The 16496-nt window shown below is 43.3% G+C and overlaps 1 protein-coding gene across 5 annotated transcripts in view; it reads right to left on the reverse strand.

Annotated features, from left to right (window-relative positions):
• NEURL1 (neuralized E3 ubiquitin protein ligase 1) overlaps positions 1 to 16496 on the reverse strand; it is a 151403-nt gene that overhangs the window by 54490 nt on the left and 80417 nt on the right. For all 5 annotated transcript variants that reach the window (XM_027738757.2, XM_027738751.2, XM_039390679.1 and 2 more), the window contains 2 exons: positions 7558 to 7799; positions 3504 to 3825 (listed from right to left, as the gene is read on the reverse strand). In XM_027738757.2, coding sequence (XP_027594558.2) covers positions 3504 to 3825; positions 7558 to 7799 — 564 coding nt within the window. The remainder of the gene's footprint in view (positions 1 to 3503; positions 3826 to 7557; positions 7800 to 16496) is intronic.

Below are 16496 nucleotides of genomic sequence, written 5' to 3' on the forward strand. Positions count from 1 at the left end.
TGTAATGTACACATCATTGAGGGAAGCTGTCACCCTTGCTGTTCTTCAGTGAATCCACAGAAGGTGTATATGCCAGGCTCACTAGCCAACCTTGAAAGAAGCAGGTTAATGTGAGACAACACCATTTGGTTCCCATGAGCTGCCATCCTTCCTCCAGGTCTCTGAAAACACCAGGATTTAAACAGCTGGGCCTTTCCTTTTTTTGATGCTTTATTATAGCAGCAAGGCAGCAGATTGCTTATATTCCATTTTTCTCGGACTCTTTTAAAAAAGTGTGAATGAGCATGTGCGTATGTTGAAGTGATAACATAAGGACAAGCCACATTTCTAGTAAACATTACTTTAAATTATCCTGGAATGCAAAAGTGCACTTGTGCAAAACTAGCTGCCCAAAAAGGGAAGTAGAGCTGTACACCATCCTGCCTGCAAGTTGAGCATGTCAGCAGGAGAGTCACTGTATAAGGGCATGTTTATAGGTCATTGTAAACCTGCATCTACACTAAAACTCATCTCCTAAAACACAGAGCATGCATGCACTCCATTGCAACAGCCTCCTCTATGCAAGCCCTTATACTGTGGCAGAAAACCAGTGAAGCTATGTGGTCAGAGACCAGAGTCCTGGGTGAATTTAAGCCTTTCCATCTCTATAATGTGGGTAGAGGAGGGCAAGGAGTAGCCTCTCACCTGTGACTGTGTCAGCACTGTGAACCCCATCCCTGAAGCCACTTCAAGGCGGATTTAAGCCAGTCCCTCAATTTGACTCACTCCAGCAGTGACAGGCAAACCATGGCCCAACTCAGTTCAAATTCCCCTTGGCTGTGATGCAGTGGACGATGCAAGCCCTTTTCACCTGTTTTATTTCAAAATCTAGCCGGCAAAGAAGCTCCTTAAAGGAGCTGAACACACAAGCCTCTGAACACACAAGCAAGGGCAGTCGGACTCAGGAACATCTGTGACAGCCATATACACCTGTGCACTGACAGCATTAGTGACATGTGGGTAATTATCAGTAAGGTTGATGCTGTGGGTAAAGCCATAAGCAGGAGGAAATGAAAAATGAAGGTACAAACCAGCTGCTTTTTAATGATGCCAGAGTGTTATGCAATGCCTGTGATGCAGACAGAGAGAGAGGCAGGGTTGAGTTGGGCAACAAGGCTGACAGCAGTTCTGAGTCAGGTGTCACTGCTGTACAACCTCTGGCAAATCATTTATTTCTCAACGGCTTTGTCCCCACTTTGTTCAAGTCTCTCTTAATTAAATCTGTAAGACAGGAACAATGTCACTAGATTTGGTCACCTTCCTGCTTTACTGGGTTCCGTATTTTAGCTGGAACTGATTTACCAGTGTAATGCAGATAAGCAAAACAAAAATGTGCAGTTTTGGAAGTTGTCACTTTTGGGAACATAAATGTACACTGTCCATTCTGCTGCAGAGCTGGGACCCTGCAGTGACACAGGACTTACTGCTGCAGGTCTTTGGGCAAGTCTCATATTGGAAGTCAAGTTACATTACTGGGAGTAGGAAGGGAGCAATTCTGCAATAAACAGAAAGACACCAGAAATGATAAAGCTTTTGATCGGACTCTTGGGTGAAATACACATAAAAGCAAGTGGAGGCAGTGCAGAGGTGCAGTATGACCCTGTAACCCTACAGGCATTAGAAAACAGTGAGGTTTAAAAACAAGGAACATGTTTGGGGTTAGGGGGAAATAAATCACCGAACTGGAATCTGAAATGCTAGGCTCTTCTGTTCAACATACCACTGCAGCATCCCCAGCCTCTATCAGATGCCCTGCATGCCATACCAGGCTGAATTCAACCATATGTTTGTAGCTAAGCTATGAAATTCATTTGTCAAGTCCCAGGCGTTTTTGGCAAGATGTCCTGTACTATATGTGTGGTCTGCTACACTAAAACAGGCATGCAGAATGTTGTAGCGGGTATGTCTATAGGATCCAGGGGCAGCACAGCCAACAATTTCCCTTCTCTGACTTTTAGTGCTGTTTAATAATGAATGCAGATAGAGAGGACTTGGGGTCAAAGACGTTTCAGCACAGTTGCTAGGCTTAAAGCCTGCTGAAGGCTCCTGGAACAAGCTATAAACACGTATCTGAGCTCCATGCCAACTGTGTAAACTCAGAAGCTGCTTGCTTCATTCAGGAACTTCATGCCCACCAGAGTCATGAGCCTTTTGGACTGGAGGTAAGTCAGAGGCTGGCAAAAGTCACATTTCCCTCGTGAAAGGGGATGTGGAAGATGCTCAGACAACGCAGGGGCGGATGACGGATAGGAAATGATTTCTCGGGTGTTTTGAAAGGAAACACATAATGCAGAGTTATGGACCCTCATTAATCAGGCAGAGCAGTCTGGAGGTGCCAAATCTCACAAGAATAGACAGAGGACTTGGAGTCATTTGTAAACTCTTCCTAACTGAACCCTTTGTGTGACGCTTACCCAAATTCTACATCCCAATTCGAATATCACCACCTTGGCCTGTGAATAGTTGCCTAGTGGCTCTGATTCAAACTGATTCATAACAAAAGATAAATCTTTCTGCACCTAAAAAAAGAAAAAGCTGCTGAGAAATTCTTCAATTCCTCTGCCTTGTGCTATCCTTGGGCCAGGAGTTTTTGCAACAAAGTCAGTCTCATTTCTTCATCTCCAGAACCCACATGCCTCTTCCTTACCATACAGGTAGCTACAGGCAGTCCTGCCACCAGATTTTTTAATACCGCACAGAATGCAGAAAGGAGGCAGAACTGTCAGAAAGAAGTTTCAATAAAGTTTTTCATATGTACCATAAAGTCATCACTCTAAGAGATTAGCAGACTGCACGACAGGAAATAGCCAAGATCTCTGATCTTCAGAAGGAACTTCAGCTTCTGAAGATCAGCAGGTACTATCTAACCTTTTCCATGCTGAAAACAAGAGCCATGAAATTACTGTTACATGGAGAAGTGCTGCGATTTGCCTCCCAGTGAATCTAAGGCTGCATGCTGACAAATCAAACTCCTCTGTGAAAGCAACATTTTGGAAAAACCAGCCACAGTGTTGCTCAGGTAATTTGGAAGACAGCCATGTTTCAAATCTGTCCATTTAACCAGCCAGAAAATCGTAACAGTGCCATCCAGGAAGAATTTATCCACAGCACGTAAAATGCACTTTCCTGCTATGGCATGGGGAAAGCAGAAAATGAGATAAAAATAAAGTCTTACAAGGTATATGACACACTCCAGGCTCTGAGCTCTGACAAAGCAACACCTCTGAGCAGAAATCCACTTACTTAGAGATGGCTTCTAGTGCTATACTGCAGCAGCTGTTTCCCACCTCCCACTGGTGTTATATTTACCTGCTGCGTTTCAAATACCCACTGATCCAGGCTGAGGCTGTGAGATGCTCTGGGGAGGAGCAACAGCTGCTTCCCTGCATCCGTCCCAGCCCAGAGAGGGGACAGGCCCTGTCAGATTCAGCATCATCCCTGCACATTTGGACCCAGGTACTCACCTAAGAGCTGCACTCCACGGGTGAGTCCATAGACATCGATCAAAGCCCAGAGGGGTTCTGCTGTCCTCACCCCACTGAAGAAGAGCATCGCAGTGGAGTCATTCACTCGATAGAAAACCCGTCCCTTCTTGTCCACCCAGAAGGCTATGATGTTTCCCTCATTTGCAAACTCTTCTGGCAGAGCCTTGGCCCAAAACCCACTTTGGGAAACCAAGTCAGGGCACGCATACTTCGGCAGAGTGTCAGGGTTAATCCTCGATGGATCTTTGGAAGTAAAGCCAAGTCGAAGAGCCCCACTCCAGCAACACTGCTTTTTAGTGATCTGCAAAGATAACAGCAGCAATAACAGTATTTGGCACTTGAACATCTACTTTAACACTACCAGCTCTATGCATCAAACACTGGTGGCCAGCATGCAGATGACCCCACCAAATTTAGGAAACATTTTACACACCAAACACCGCTGTAGCTTTTTCAGCTGCAAGCAGCAATGCTGCACACTTAGGATACAATGCCCACATTTAGAACTACATACATCAAATTAAATCTACGTGGAGAGGTGAAATGTAATTACAGCTGCACGATGATTCACTTCTATTTCCAGGGTAATTCTTTTTGGCTTAAGAATCATCCTCTCCCAAAATGTGCCAAAAACTGGCCCTAAGACCTTTTATCTCAGCACCTGCAGCAGCAGAGCTCCCCCCATATACTTCTTAGATGATGGGGTCTCTCACGACCTGAAGGAAAAGCAGAGACTCCAGAATCACAGTTACCACCATGCAGTTTTCTGGGTTTCCTAGACAAGTTAAAGACAGTCTTTCCCGTGTTTAGCTTGTCATACTGGATCACGGCCTTGCAGCAGAGAACTTGTGTGTGGGAAAGTACAATTTAAAGTATCTAACTTTATTAAATATCCAATTAGGAGGCAAAAATAGATGTTGTCTTATGATTGGGAAAAACCTATTTATTTCAGCTGTGAGTGGTGTTTTTCAAAACATGTTGTGCACAACTACACTCCACCTGTCAGTACGCAATGACTCAGTGTGTCTGGGGTCAGGAACAGAGTCTGCTTTAGTTTTTGGAATGGTTCACATCTCATATCCACCTTTCTGTACCAGAGAGACAGCAGGACAATGGATCGCAGATGCCTCCAGAGTCATCAGCTTCTTCTCACAAGAACTAAGCCCTGGACTGTAGGGGATCTGAGGGGAGCAGGCAGCAGGTCTTAAACACATGCAGGACATCCAAAACACTACTCAGTTATAAAGTCACTTTTTTCCCATGGAAGTAAGGAGTCTTCCAGAGTTAGTATGGTCCCCAGATGGAGATGATGTCCTTGGAGAATATTTATCTCACATTTTCTTGTTTTGAGTATGAACCTGCTGGGATTTGTTCCTCTGACCAGGATCGTGAGTGTCCCCAGCAGAATTGGGGTGAACCGGGCATGCACGTGACAAAATGGGGAAACACAATACACACTCTCCAAGAAGAAGTCTGGATTATTTATTGCAGAAAATTTACCACAAGCCCTAAAAGCTTTTGGGTCTAAGATAAATACAGCCTCATTGTCATTTGTACAATTTATTTTTTGCCAGTACTTCACAGCAATCACAGGCCGTGTGAAGTAAATATTCATATGGTAATTGAGGCTGCACATGTTCCATGTATTAATCAGCACCTATAAACAGTTCTCAATACAGTCTGACCACAGGCGAACTAATATCCAAATTCAAATCAAGTATAAAGCCTGCCAAGAATTAGACACAGCTGGACAAAGGAAACACAGTTTTGCTAAAAAAGGCAATGGTTAATGATGGACCAAATTCTCCCCTCAGCAGCCACTGCTAGCAGAAAAGCTTGGGAGGTCCACTGGGTGCCAGAAAGGGAGGAAAAGACAGAATCAACACCCAAACTGCTAAGCCATGCCTGCTTCCAGAGATTCAGGTTCCTGATCTTTACTGCCTTGTGCCATCTTTGAGAACCTCATTCCACTCCCTAGCAATGCCCTGAATTACATGGAAGAAGCCACACTGGGACATATGTCTCTGAGGCTGTTTGACAGCCATATTCCCATATTCCCAAAGCTGAAAAAAAATCTGAGAACAAAATGTGAGATACAATACCTAATAAATAGAATGAAATCTCCTTACTTCTTTCTTCTATTTTCCAAACAGAGTTTAGACTTTACAGGACCTGAATGACTGGGTTCATGGTTAGTGTTCGGCTGGTAAGATTTAAGATGCTGTTTTCCACAGGCACACACAATAGTGAGGCAATTACATGATGGACTTATCATAAAAGCAAAGATGTTCTCACATTTTCATCCATCCCTAGAGTACAAGTTCCGGTGAAGCCTGTTGATTACTGCCATGAGACCTTCCCACTGGAGTCAGCAGGAGCTCTGCTTATAAATCTCTTGTGCAGATTCGCATGCGTATTCTTCACATATGTTATGCAAGCTAAAATCCTAAAATACACAGTCATAAACAAGTGTGAATTTCCAGAGATAGCTACCTTGTTTCAGAATGAGGAAGAAATAAATAACCCAGAACCTTTGCCTAAACCACTAAATCCACTCAAATCTCTGATGGTGTCTTCAAAAGCAAAGCAATGCTTTCATCTTCTCCCAGATTATTTTCGCAGTTGGTTGTCGAAACTGCTGGCCAACATGGAAAAAAAAATCTCATTAGGCAATGTGAGTGAGTCCTCTGGGATTCCACTGTGGATGGAAACAGAAGAGCTCCACAGGAAACATAACAAACCCGTAGGAGGGATTTTCTACCCACGGGCCTGAACCAGAAATCACTGATATCTCTGTATATGTCCAAAAGGAAGCATCTTCCTTATTCCTTGCTCCTTTTCTGGCTCTAAGGGAAGAGGCAGGGAAGGCTGACTTGCTGCTGTAGGTCTCAGCACTCTGTGACCTCTAGCAATGGGCAACAGCAAGATCATTCAGACTCGGTAGCTATATGCTGAAAAACCTCCTGGAAAACTGCATAAATGAAGGATTTGCAGTCAGATCATTCACATGTGCCATGAACTAAAGTGGCCAAATAAGATGACCTACGCTGTGCCAAAGTAAGGCATGAAATCAGCTAAGAGCAGAAAAACGCAGTCCCACAAATTAGAGGGCATAAAGACTGGGAACTATCTGTGGATGAAGTTCAAAGGGCTCCAAGCTCCTTAAGGGCTAAAAAGTGCTTCAGTTCTTAAGGAGACTGAAGAGTTTCTTCATGAGAAAGCAGCTCCTGATGCACATGGAGGCATGGTGTGTTAGAGGAGCTGAATTTCCTGCGCCAGCTGCAGCACCAGGAGTATGAATTCCATCCTCTGGGCTACCACAGTCAGGTGACTGATTCAACAAAGCAGTCAGCAGACAGACAGAAAGATCCTTTTCTTAGACAGTAACTGTGACTGCACTCACTGCTCCTTTCATCCTTTCATCCAAACCCTTCTGTTTTCCCTGCCAAGCACACAAGCAAGCACCTTCACTTCCAGGTCCTTTTCATCTCTTATGTCTTGGCTGTGGAGAGGTTGACTCTCACCTCCACTGAGACTAGCCCTCATTGCTGCTTTGTTTACAGGAACAAAAGTGCTCCTTGGGGACTGGAATGCCTTCACTAACTCCTCAACCTCCCTCAGCCTGCCAGCAAAACTCCTCTGTAGGAAGGGAGCAAAGCCTAGAGGACATGCCGAGTAGGGAGCTATTAAGGCTGCTGCCTTTCAAACTAATCAATACAGACCTTTTTTCTTGCTTTTTCCAAGCAATCTCAATTTAATCTGTTGTTCTTGTCTAACATCAAGACAATTGTCTTTGGAACACGGATTTCCCTTTTGTTCTCAGTTTCTACAGCAGTCTGTACCTGTGGCTCCAAGAATCGCAGTGACAAAAGCAGAAGTACCAATGAAGATCACAGATCTTTAAGGCCAAGATCTGACTACTGTGCTTTTCAAGGAAGGGCTAGAGATCTGCTGCAAGCAACAAAGCCTGGTACACCCCAGCATTCATTCACAGCAGCTCCCATGGCAAAAAGGGAAGGTATAATTTACTCACCTTAAGCCTGACTTGTTCATAAATAACAATAGGCCTGTTGCTGAAGGTAATGGCGTTGCAGAAGCTAGCCTGGCGCTTCACCGCCTTCTGTGTTGTGTCCATGATGATCTGGGATCCCTTCGTGTGAGGATGGAAAAGCAGAGGGCTGATTGACAGAGTTCCACACTGTGGGATGGGGAGACAGTGCTTCTGCTTGTGGTGGCATCGGTGGGAGGAATTTGAAAACGACCCACCAATGGAATCTGAAAGTAGAATGGGGAAAAAAGGGTTTCAAATCTGCTATGAGTAACAAGGTAATTTTCAATGCAAAAAAAAAAAAAGCAGAGGTACTTCAGAGAAAAACTATAGATCAAAGAAAAAAAGCTAGCCAAATCCTTACTCTGTAAATCATTGAGAGTTTCTAGAGCATCTTGAGCAATAAAAGACTACAAGAATATTGAAGACTCCCATCCGGACAATCTGATAGTACAAAGCATGACAATGAGACTGCACCTCAGCACTGAAATCACAGGTCATCTTGAGGTCACAGACCAGGAAAGAACAAAAGAATTGGTTCCAAAACTGGAGCAAAGTACGTGTGAAGTTGCTGTATCAAAGCTGTCATACTTAAAGAACAATCTTCCACTTCCAGAGGAATCCTACACAACTTGATCATTTCTTTCACACCTCCTTTCCAACAGCTTCCATGTGACTTTGGATGCTGCCCTACCCACCCATACTAAGTGCCAGTTCCAACACACACACTGCTAATTTATACTCAAGCTCTACTCAGCAGTAACCCACCTGAACTTCTCCACCAAGCCCCATCCATTCTCCTCTCTCCTCTGCTGATGGGAACCTCAGCTGAGACCCCACTTGTCATGAAGGCATTGATCAGCACACTATGACTACAGTGAGGAAAGCAAAGAGGGAGAAAGGCTATGAAGGAGGGAGATTACATCTTTCTCTAGTCAAAACCCTACACAAAGACTGTAGGGTGGTCTGCACAATCAACATAGCTACGACAGCGGCTTTGTTCATGAACAAATGGGCACACACGTTTCTTTTCAACAGGGAGCCTGCAGCAGTTCCAGCCCAAAACAACCATTATACTGAACACAAGTCATCTGCTTCCTTTTCCTTGTGTGCACACACACACTACATTATGCACATATGTTTGGGAGGAAATACTCCTAGATTTGGAAACAGAGTACCAACAGAATAAAGGACTATTCTGTGATAGACTCAATGATGCAACTAAAGCAAATATGACCTTAACAATGCACCACTTTGTGCCGTAAAGATGCATGACTAAACAGTATCCTTCGAACATACAAATGATGGAAACTAATCATGTATATTCTTCACACAAATTAATTGCTCATTGTTATGTCTTTCTATAGCTACTATAACATAATGCTTACAAAAGCCTAGACCCTATTTCTCCCAGCCTTTTGGGTCATCTTAGCTTCTAGCTACACAAAGTTGTAGTGGTACATCATCAGAGTGAGTGTGAATAACTACCAGCAGAACCTAAAATGTTGGTTTAAGATGAGAACATTATAATTCAACTTCAGCATCTGTCACTCTGGCCTTCTCCTCTTGTCTCTTTGTTTGGTTTTTTTTCATCCCGTTTTCAGCAACAGTTCTAGCCTTTAAAAGCAGAGCAGGGAGGTCATACAGCAGGCTGTTACCTTTAAACACTTTCATTAATGCTTTATGGGAGAGATGAACCAACGGAGAGTTATTTGATGCTAAAAATGTTGTGGAATATGTCAACTTCCTTCTCCTGTTCCTCATACATGGAGGAGGAGAAATAATGAGCAGAGTACCAAGAAAAAGTAGAGGTTAACTTGAGCAGGCAGGTCAGAGGGAAACCTTTAGAAGGAACAGACTGCATGAAGGGGGAGCTTGACAAGGGGAAGGTCAGGATGCTGCAGCTCACGTAAGCCTGACCTTTTCCCTTTGGAAAGGTCACTGCTGACCTGGGGCAGTGCACCCTGACTTTTCCCACAAACCAGACTAGGTGGTCAGAAGACAATACAAGCTGCAGCAGCCCCACAAACAGAATTTTCTGAGGTTACCGCCTAAGATGTGTTTAATTTGAGGTTGTCTTATGCCTCCAAGAACAGGAGGCTGAATCCCTTCCAGTACCACTAGCTTTTTTGCAAACCAAGTACGTTCTTTACTACCACTCTTCTGAAACCCTGTTAAGTCCCCAGCTTTAGTAATATCTTGCTGATGAGTTCCTGAGGCTTAATGGTATTTTGCAAAGAACTATTTCCTTTACCACTGTAAACATGATGCTTTTCACCATCACAAATTATAAGCCAGAGCCAGCAAAAGTGGCTGACCACCTTGCTCCACTCCACTTCCCCAAGTGGGTTATGCTTGTCTGTAGGGACAAGACCATTGAGAGATAGTCAAAGTAAACCATCCCAGCAGTCACTCACCAAAAAAAACTTGTGCAGCACAAAGGCACACATATTTTAACCTATTTGCATATCTCAGGGCTCTAATTTCACTGGATAACCTGACTGGGAAAATAGCTGCCACACCTCTCCATAGGACATTGTGCCCTTTTAAGGTGTGGTAATGGAGTCACCAAAACTCCCCACAGCTTTCAAAAGAGGCTCTTAAAACAACATGCCTATGTCCAGAGCATTTGCTGGAGTAGCGTTATGGAGCTGTAGGGTCCTCTCTGACCCCATGAGAAAGATGTCAGAGGAACACTTCTTTGGTGTGATAGTCAAACCCGTGCCAGACCAAAGCCTGCAGGGAGAGTGCCCCCAATGCAGACAACTGAAACGCAGGGCAATCATGCTCCACGGGAATGGAAAAAAGTACCTCAGGATCAGCTTCCACAGATGGATAATGCAAATGGGGAGGAGACTCCTTCTTCCTCCCAAATGCTCTTACACGGCAAAGACTCCCGCACGATGAACACACGTGGGTAAGGACCGGACAAGATCTTCATTTTAAGAAGTGCAACTACTTAATAAGGAGGTTTTGCACCTTATAACTACTTGGAAAAATCACTAAGCAATAGGCCAAATGCAAAAGCCTTTTCTCAACTTCTTCAGGGCAGCATGTCCCCTCCAAAATGAGGAGACACCATACAACTTCAGATGGCAACACAAACAACTACGACTGGACTTACACAAGGAAAGGGACATTTTAGCAATACATGCTTAGTTGGCTAAAACTATCACAGAATCATCTTCTACAGTTTTTGTTCTCATTAGGCTGGACCTAGACTCCAGTCTTCTCCCATCCCCTTGTTTAAACTACCACATGTTTTGACATTCTCACCCTTTGCTGCCAGCAATAGTGGTACAATACAGCTAGGGCCTTGCAGTAGGTTTCACATTATTTTATGTAAAAGAATTGAATTAAACTCACAAACACTGAGTTTCAGCTGGCAAAATAGGCAAAAGTACTCCTGATTTCACATCATCCATTCAAGACTCCATTAACTGAGAGTCTGTTTCAGCTGACTCCTGTGCCACAACCTGAATTATCAACCCCCTAACAAAGGTGAAGTGCAGTTATTGCTTGAAACAAAAATTGCAAACAAATAAGTCTTTGAAATGAGGCTCAAATAGAGTGTTCAAGGGTACTGCAAGCTTCCCATTCCACGAGATAAACAACTTCACCCTGACAAGTAGGAGCTGTAACAACATGACAGGACTATGGAAATTGGCACCTTGTGATAAAAGTCACAAGAGGAAGATCATGCCTGTCTTAAAACAGCCTCTGTGTTGAAGGGTTGCAAATGCAGAGATCTGGATGCCCATACAGCTTTCCAGGTTTCATGTTCGGGGTCACAAAGAACAGAATCTGCTCACTCCTAAAATTTTAATCTTTCAATTCATGCCCAGTTATAGATGCTGTTTGAACTATTTCACCCAGCACTGGGTTTCAACCTGCCCCTGAATACCATAAAAAACCTGCAACCTGAATACAACCTGCCCCTAATACCATAAGCCCTGTCAAGAGAGCAGCAAAAAAGTGGTAAAATACCACTTGCTCTCCTGAGCCACAAGAGCATGGACTGGATCTTGTGAAACCTGTAGTAAGCCAGGGTGAAGGAGACACTAACATAAACCACGTTAAGCAGTTGAACCTCTCTGCCTTCAGTGTCCCACTCCTAAGTGCATCTTTTCTGGAGTCCCGTCTGAGAAAGCAGTGTATTGTCCCAAAGGTGGTACAATTATCCCTCCGTGTGCATCTCCCTCCCTCCTGGTCTCCTGGATCTCAAGGCCTGAACAACATCCTACATACAACACACAATATACAAGGCAGCAGCGGAAGTTCACAGCTTAGAAAAATGCATCTCAAAGCCTGTTAGGGGTTTTCACCAGAAGTGCTCATGCTCTGCAAACACTAGATACAATCTTAAAAAGGCTTGGGATTTCTTAACTGCTGCAAGAAATTACTGGATTTAATTTTTTTTAAATACATTTTTGCCAGTTCAAAATATCTTGATAGGCACCTATCAGAATGCTGTAAAAAATAATTTCAGATTGAAAACTAACTGCAAGGTATTTAAGATAAACTTCTTACAGCATGTGAAATAAGTGCCATTCACAATTGAAAGAAATAGAAAAGAAGGCTTTAAAGCAGAGCCCCAAGATTGATACACAGTAACAAACAGGAAGGATATATCCCTGTCTGCCTGGGGAGGAGAGGAGAGGTCTGGGGTGGTGACAGACGTACCTGTGCTGCAGGCAATTGGCAGTGAAAAGAATGGACAGGGCAAACACCTCACCATGAACGGAGAAGAGGGTTTCAAAATTATTACATTATCAAAAGAGGCTGACAGTGCTTTATCTGGCAGGTGGTCTTACTGTATAGGCATTTAAGGGGAAGGATTTTGAGAAGAAAGAAAAGGAAACCATGTGTGAGTGCGGGGAATGCAAGGGAAGCCCTGCCCAGGGGATGCATGGATGGTGGAGTAGAAAAGGCCTGGCCCTGAAAGAGCACCCACACAGACCTTCCAAAGCTGGATAATTACTAGCAGCACAGAGAGAAAAAAATCAACTGAGAAGAATGCTTGTAATCCTTACTGCTTCTTGAGCTGGACACAAATTTCTGAAAATTATCAGTGAAATATGGTGTAACCAGTTACACTAATCCTTTATATTTGTTAATAAAGTTCAAAAGGAGAAAACATAATGAAATTATTGTGCTAGGCTTTGCAAATGGATTCTTAAAAGCACACTTTGAGATACAGTTTACTAAAAATAAACATTAGCTTAACACCAGTGGAAACTGGAAAAGAGTTGCAAATCTTGTTTTCTCACATGTAGCCTGACCCAGGGCATGTGCACAGAAGAAAGAGAACCATAAATTAATGCAAATTTTCACTGCCTTTAAAAACATGTTTGCTGTTCTTGAAGGAGTAAGTAATAATGTATCTCCAGTCTATATCCAACTCTCCCTGTGCCTGTATGACAACAATGACCCTGTCGGATTGCTGTCCCCACAGTCGAGTACTCATCTCTGTATTGCAAGATGACCAAGAAGGAAAAGCAAAGCTTTGTTCTTTCACAAACTATAGCCTTGTAGGTGTTGGGACATTAGATAGAAATAAAAATGGTTAATTCAAGAGCATTAAATCCAAATTATGGAGCATCTTGAGTTAAAGTTTAGTGAATTAAGGAAGTATCTACAAGGTGGATCTCAGCCAGCAGGTCAGATCTAGCACTCCCATCCAAGACTCCAAACAACTTATTTTCATCTGTGCTATTTTAGCAGTGACAAGATGCATCAAGAGAGTAGGTTCGCACATAGTGTAAGATTTTCCATTTAAATTGCAAACTACAAGACAAGAGGCAGGTGCAGACAGACCACATGCACATGAAAGGAGATAATACCAGTCCCTTTTTTTATGACTGAAATACAAAGCTATCTTTAAAGCCACAGATCTGAAAGACAAGGGTAGTTTTATAGGCACCAGTGATAAGCCCCACCCCCCACACCACCACCACCACACACTCCCCCATCATCCAGTATAAAAACCTGGAGTTGACTGCAGGATGATTTGCAATGGATCCATCTCTCAAACCTGACTGATGAGTGCTGGGAGGGCAGTGGTTAATTTGTGAGGAGCCCTCAAACTGAAGAAGCTGAACTTTCATTTCATAGAGAAAAATAAAATTACTAAAAGAGATACAAAAAATTACAGTAAGGACAGAGGGCGGGAAAACAGGTCCAACAGCTGAAATATGGAATAAATACAAGCATGGCAGGACTTCGTTTGTCAATGGCAGAAGAGAAGACTTTCAGGGTTGTGGAAAGGAAGAAGAAATGGAAAAGGGGAAGGAAAAGGGAAAGGAAAAGAAAGAGGAAGAGGGGGGGATTTAGGCGGAGGTGCATTTGCAGTGACATAGGTGAGCAGCAGAGATGTGTCCTGTTCAACAGTCACTCCTCATGAAGAGACAACAACCTCTGCAGGAGAACCAAGCAATTACCTGTGGGCTTTTTCAGCCACATGGCTAAACACGGTCAATTTACAAGTCCCTGGTTATAACTTGGATGTGAGGCTTTACAAAAGCTTGCTGGACGACAATGCTGAGGCTGAGCATCAGTAAGAGCTGAGAGTGAGGCAACCTTTATAAAGATTGAGAAAAGCAGATAAAAGAGGTGAGGAGTAACAGGACAATAAGAGCTCTGCTTCAGTTATAATAAACCTGAATTGTTTCTAATATTTTTTAAAAAGGTAAAAAAATCCAGAGCAAAAATTTAGGCTGGCTAAAGGAAATGTAAGTACTACAGACAAGAGGTGGATCTGTTAATCAACTATAGGAAGGATACGGCTGAACTAATGTTTGTTGTTGAAATTACCCAGAGAGGGATAAGAAGAGCCTAGAGAAGACTCTGCCAGATGACAGAAGGAAGGTGAGGAAGACCCTAGAAATGCAGGAGAGGTAGAAGGAGAGGACAGCAGGGCAGGACTGAGCTGGGGAAACAAACCCTCACACACACCATCTCCATGAGGAACAATCCAGCTGACAGTACTGCGAGCACTTAAAAATACTAAGCACAACAAAGGTGGCTGATCGGGCCCATTTTTTTTGGTAAAGAAGAGATGATATGAGAAGAGAGGTGTAAATATAGTTCTATATTCACATAAGGCTGCTGAGAAAAAATTCCTTCCCCTTATAAATGAATTTTTAAATTTCACATCTTCAGTAATGATGCTGTGTAATCATTAACCATCTCCTGGTCCCTAATTAGGCACTGTTTACTCAATGTCTCTCAGTCATTTGCAGAAATTCAGTTACTGACATGGCACACCACAGAGGACGGCCATGAGACCCCTGGCACTGCTCCATTTCCTGCGGATGCAGCACATCTTGTGCAGGCTCCTTCCTTGCCTTCTCCCCATGGAAATCCCCATGAGCCACTGCCATAAGTCCTCTGAGCACATAAGGACAGCGAGAGCATAAGTAAGCAGCCATTTGCTCCCTTCTGCCAGGTAAGAAGAGATGGGGGGAGCAGCCCCCCTGAAAGATGCTGGGCAGGATGAGCTGCCTCAGAAGCTGTGTCCCTCGAAGTCCAGCCACATCCAGGGAAAGGAGAATGACATCCCTCCATCAGCAGCAGCCACTGCTCCTCACACTAGCTTCTAGCAGCTCCTCTGATTCACAGACAGCAGCAATTTGCATATGCCATATAATTATTTGGTTTTGAGAGCAGCAAGGCATCTTAGTGATTTTGCATCTTTATTGTTCTTACTCTGGCTTACTTAGGCTAACTTACTATCCTAAGTTAGATATTGTGAATAGGAAATGAGAAGATCAAAGTGAAAAATGGTGCTCTGGAAGCATCTAAGATCTCTTTCTTGATTTAGAGCATTTTTGCTCTGCTGTGATTAGGTTGGCTCTGTCAGCAGTCTAACAAGAAATGTAAAAATATATGTCTTTAACGAAAGAAAGATTAAGTCCAGTTCAGTTTAAGATTTAGGGATGTTTCAAAAATTCTGTTTATCCTTCTCTTGCAAATGTGCAGTCTAGGAATCTTCTCCTTTGCTAATATCTGATGCTTCAGGAGGAGGAGAAACAGCTTGCCCAGGGTAATGGCTGATCTGTCTGTGCTGCAGATGGTGGGACAGAAGCAAGAAAAAACCCAAAACTTTCCATGCTCCATCCTCTTGATAATCCTTATCTTCTCAAAGATAAGCTGATACACTGTTTGCTGTAAGATGATGTGTATTTTATAAGTTATGTTTGCTTTTCTGACTCACTGCATTCATGAACCAATTCCTTGCCATAGCTCCTTTTCCAGAAACTGCCCATTGGAATAAGCCATTGAACTGTCCCACTTCCCATAATCCCAGATACTCGTATTCTTAGTATAGATCAGAACTATGCACATAACATGTTACACCTGTGCTAACATTACAGAGTTCCTCCTAAATTTTTAATCGTGTAAACTGAGCCCGAGTAGTTATTAAAGACACTCAACTAAGAGCAGTGCTGCTGAGATTAGGGCCAACAGTCCCTCATCCCTCTCTAAACAGGTCTCAGGGTACAGTACAAATACAAACCTTGGATTCTCTTTGAACCAAAGCCTCATACTAACAAACTGAGTGTTCCCACTGTAGTGCTTCCCCTCCCACAATCCTGGGCACAGCTGAGATGAACAGCAAAGCTGCTGCCCCAGAGGCAGCCGTGTCTCACCGCACAGCCCACAGTCAGCAGAGCAGCCGCTCTCAGAGGGTTCATGACAGTTCATACTGCAAAAAAGTAGCAACATAAAAGCAGAGCCTAACTGCAAATATTTTATGTCTGTGTATTATTCCCATGCACTACAAATCAGTGTAAAAGATGTTTTCTTCAAGGGGCCTCATATAGACTGTGTTTTTAAAATGCATTCCCTCTGCTAAATATAAATCAGCAAGAGTTTTTTGTTCTTCCAAAAGATTAACTAGCCTCAGTATTTTGGGATCTAAT

This window comes from Pipra filicauda, unplaced genomic scaffold, assembly GCF_003945595.2.
Source record: "Pipra filicauda isolate LSUMZ 115617 unplaced genomic scaffold, ASM394559v2 scaffold85_size2586006_pilon, whole genome shotgun sequence".
Lineage (NCBI taxonomy): Eukaryota > Metazoa > Chordata > Aves > Passeriformes > Pipridae > Pipra > Pipra filicauda.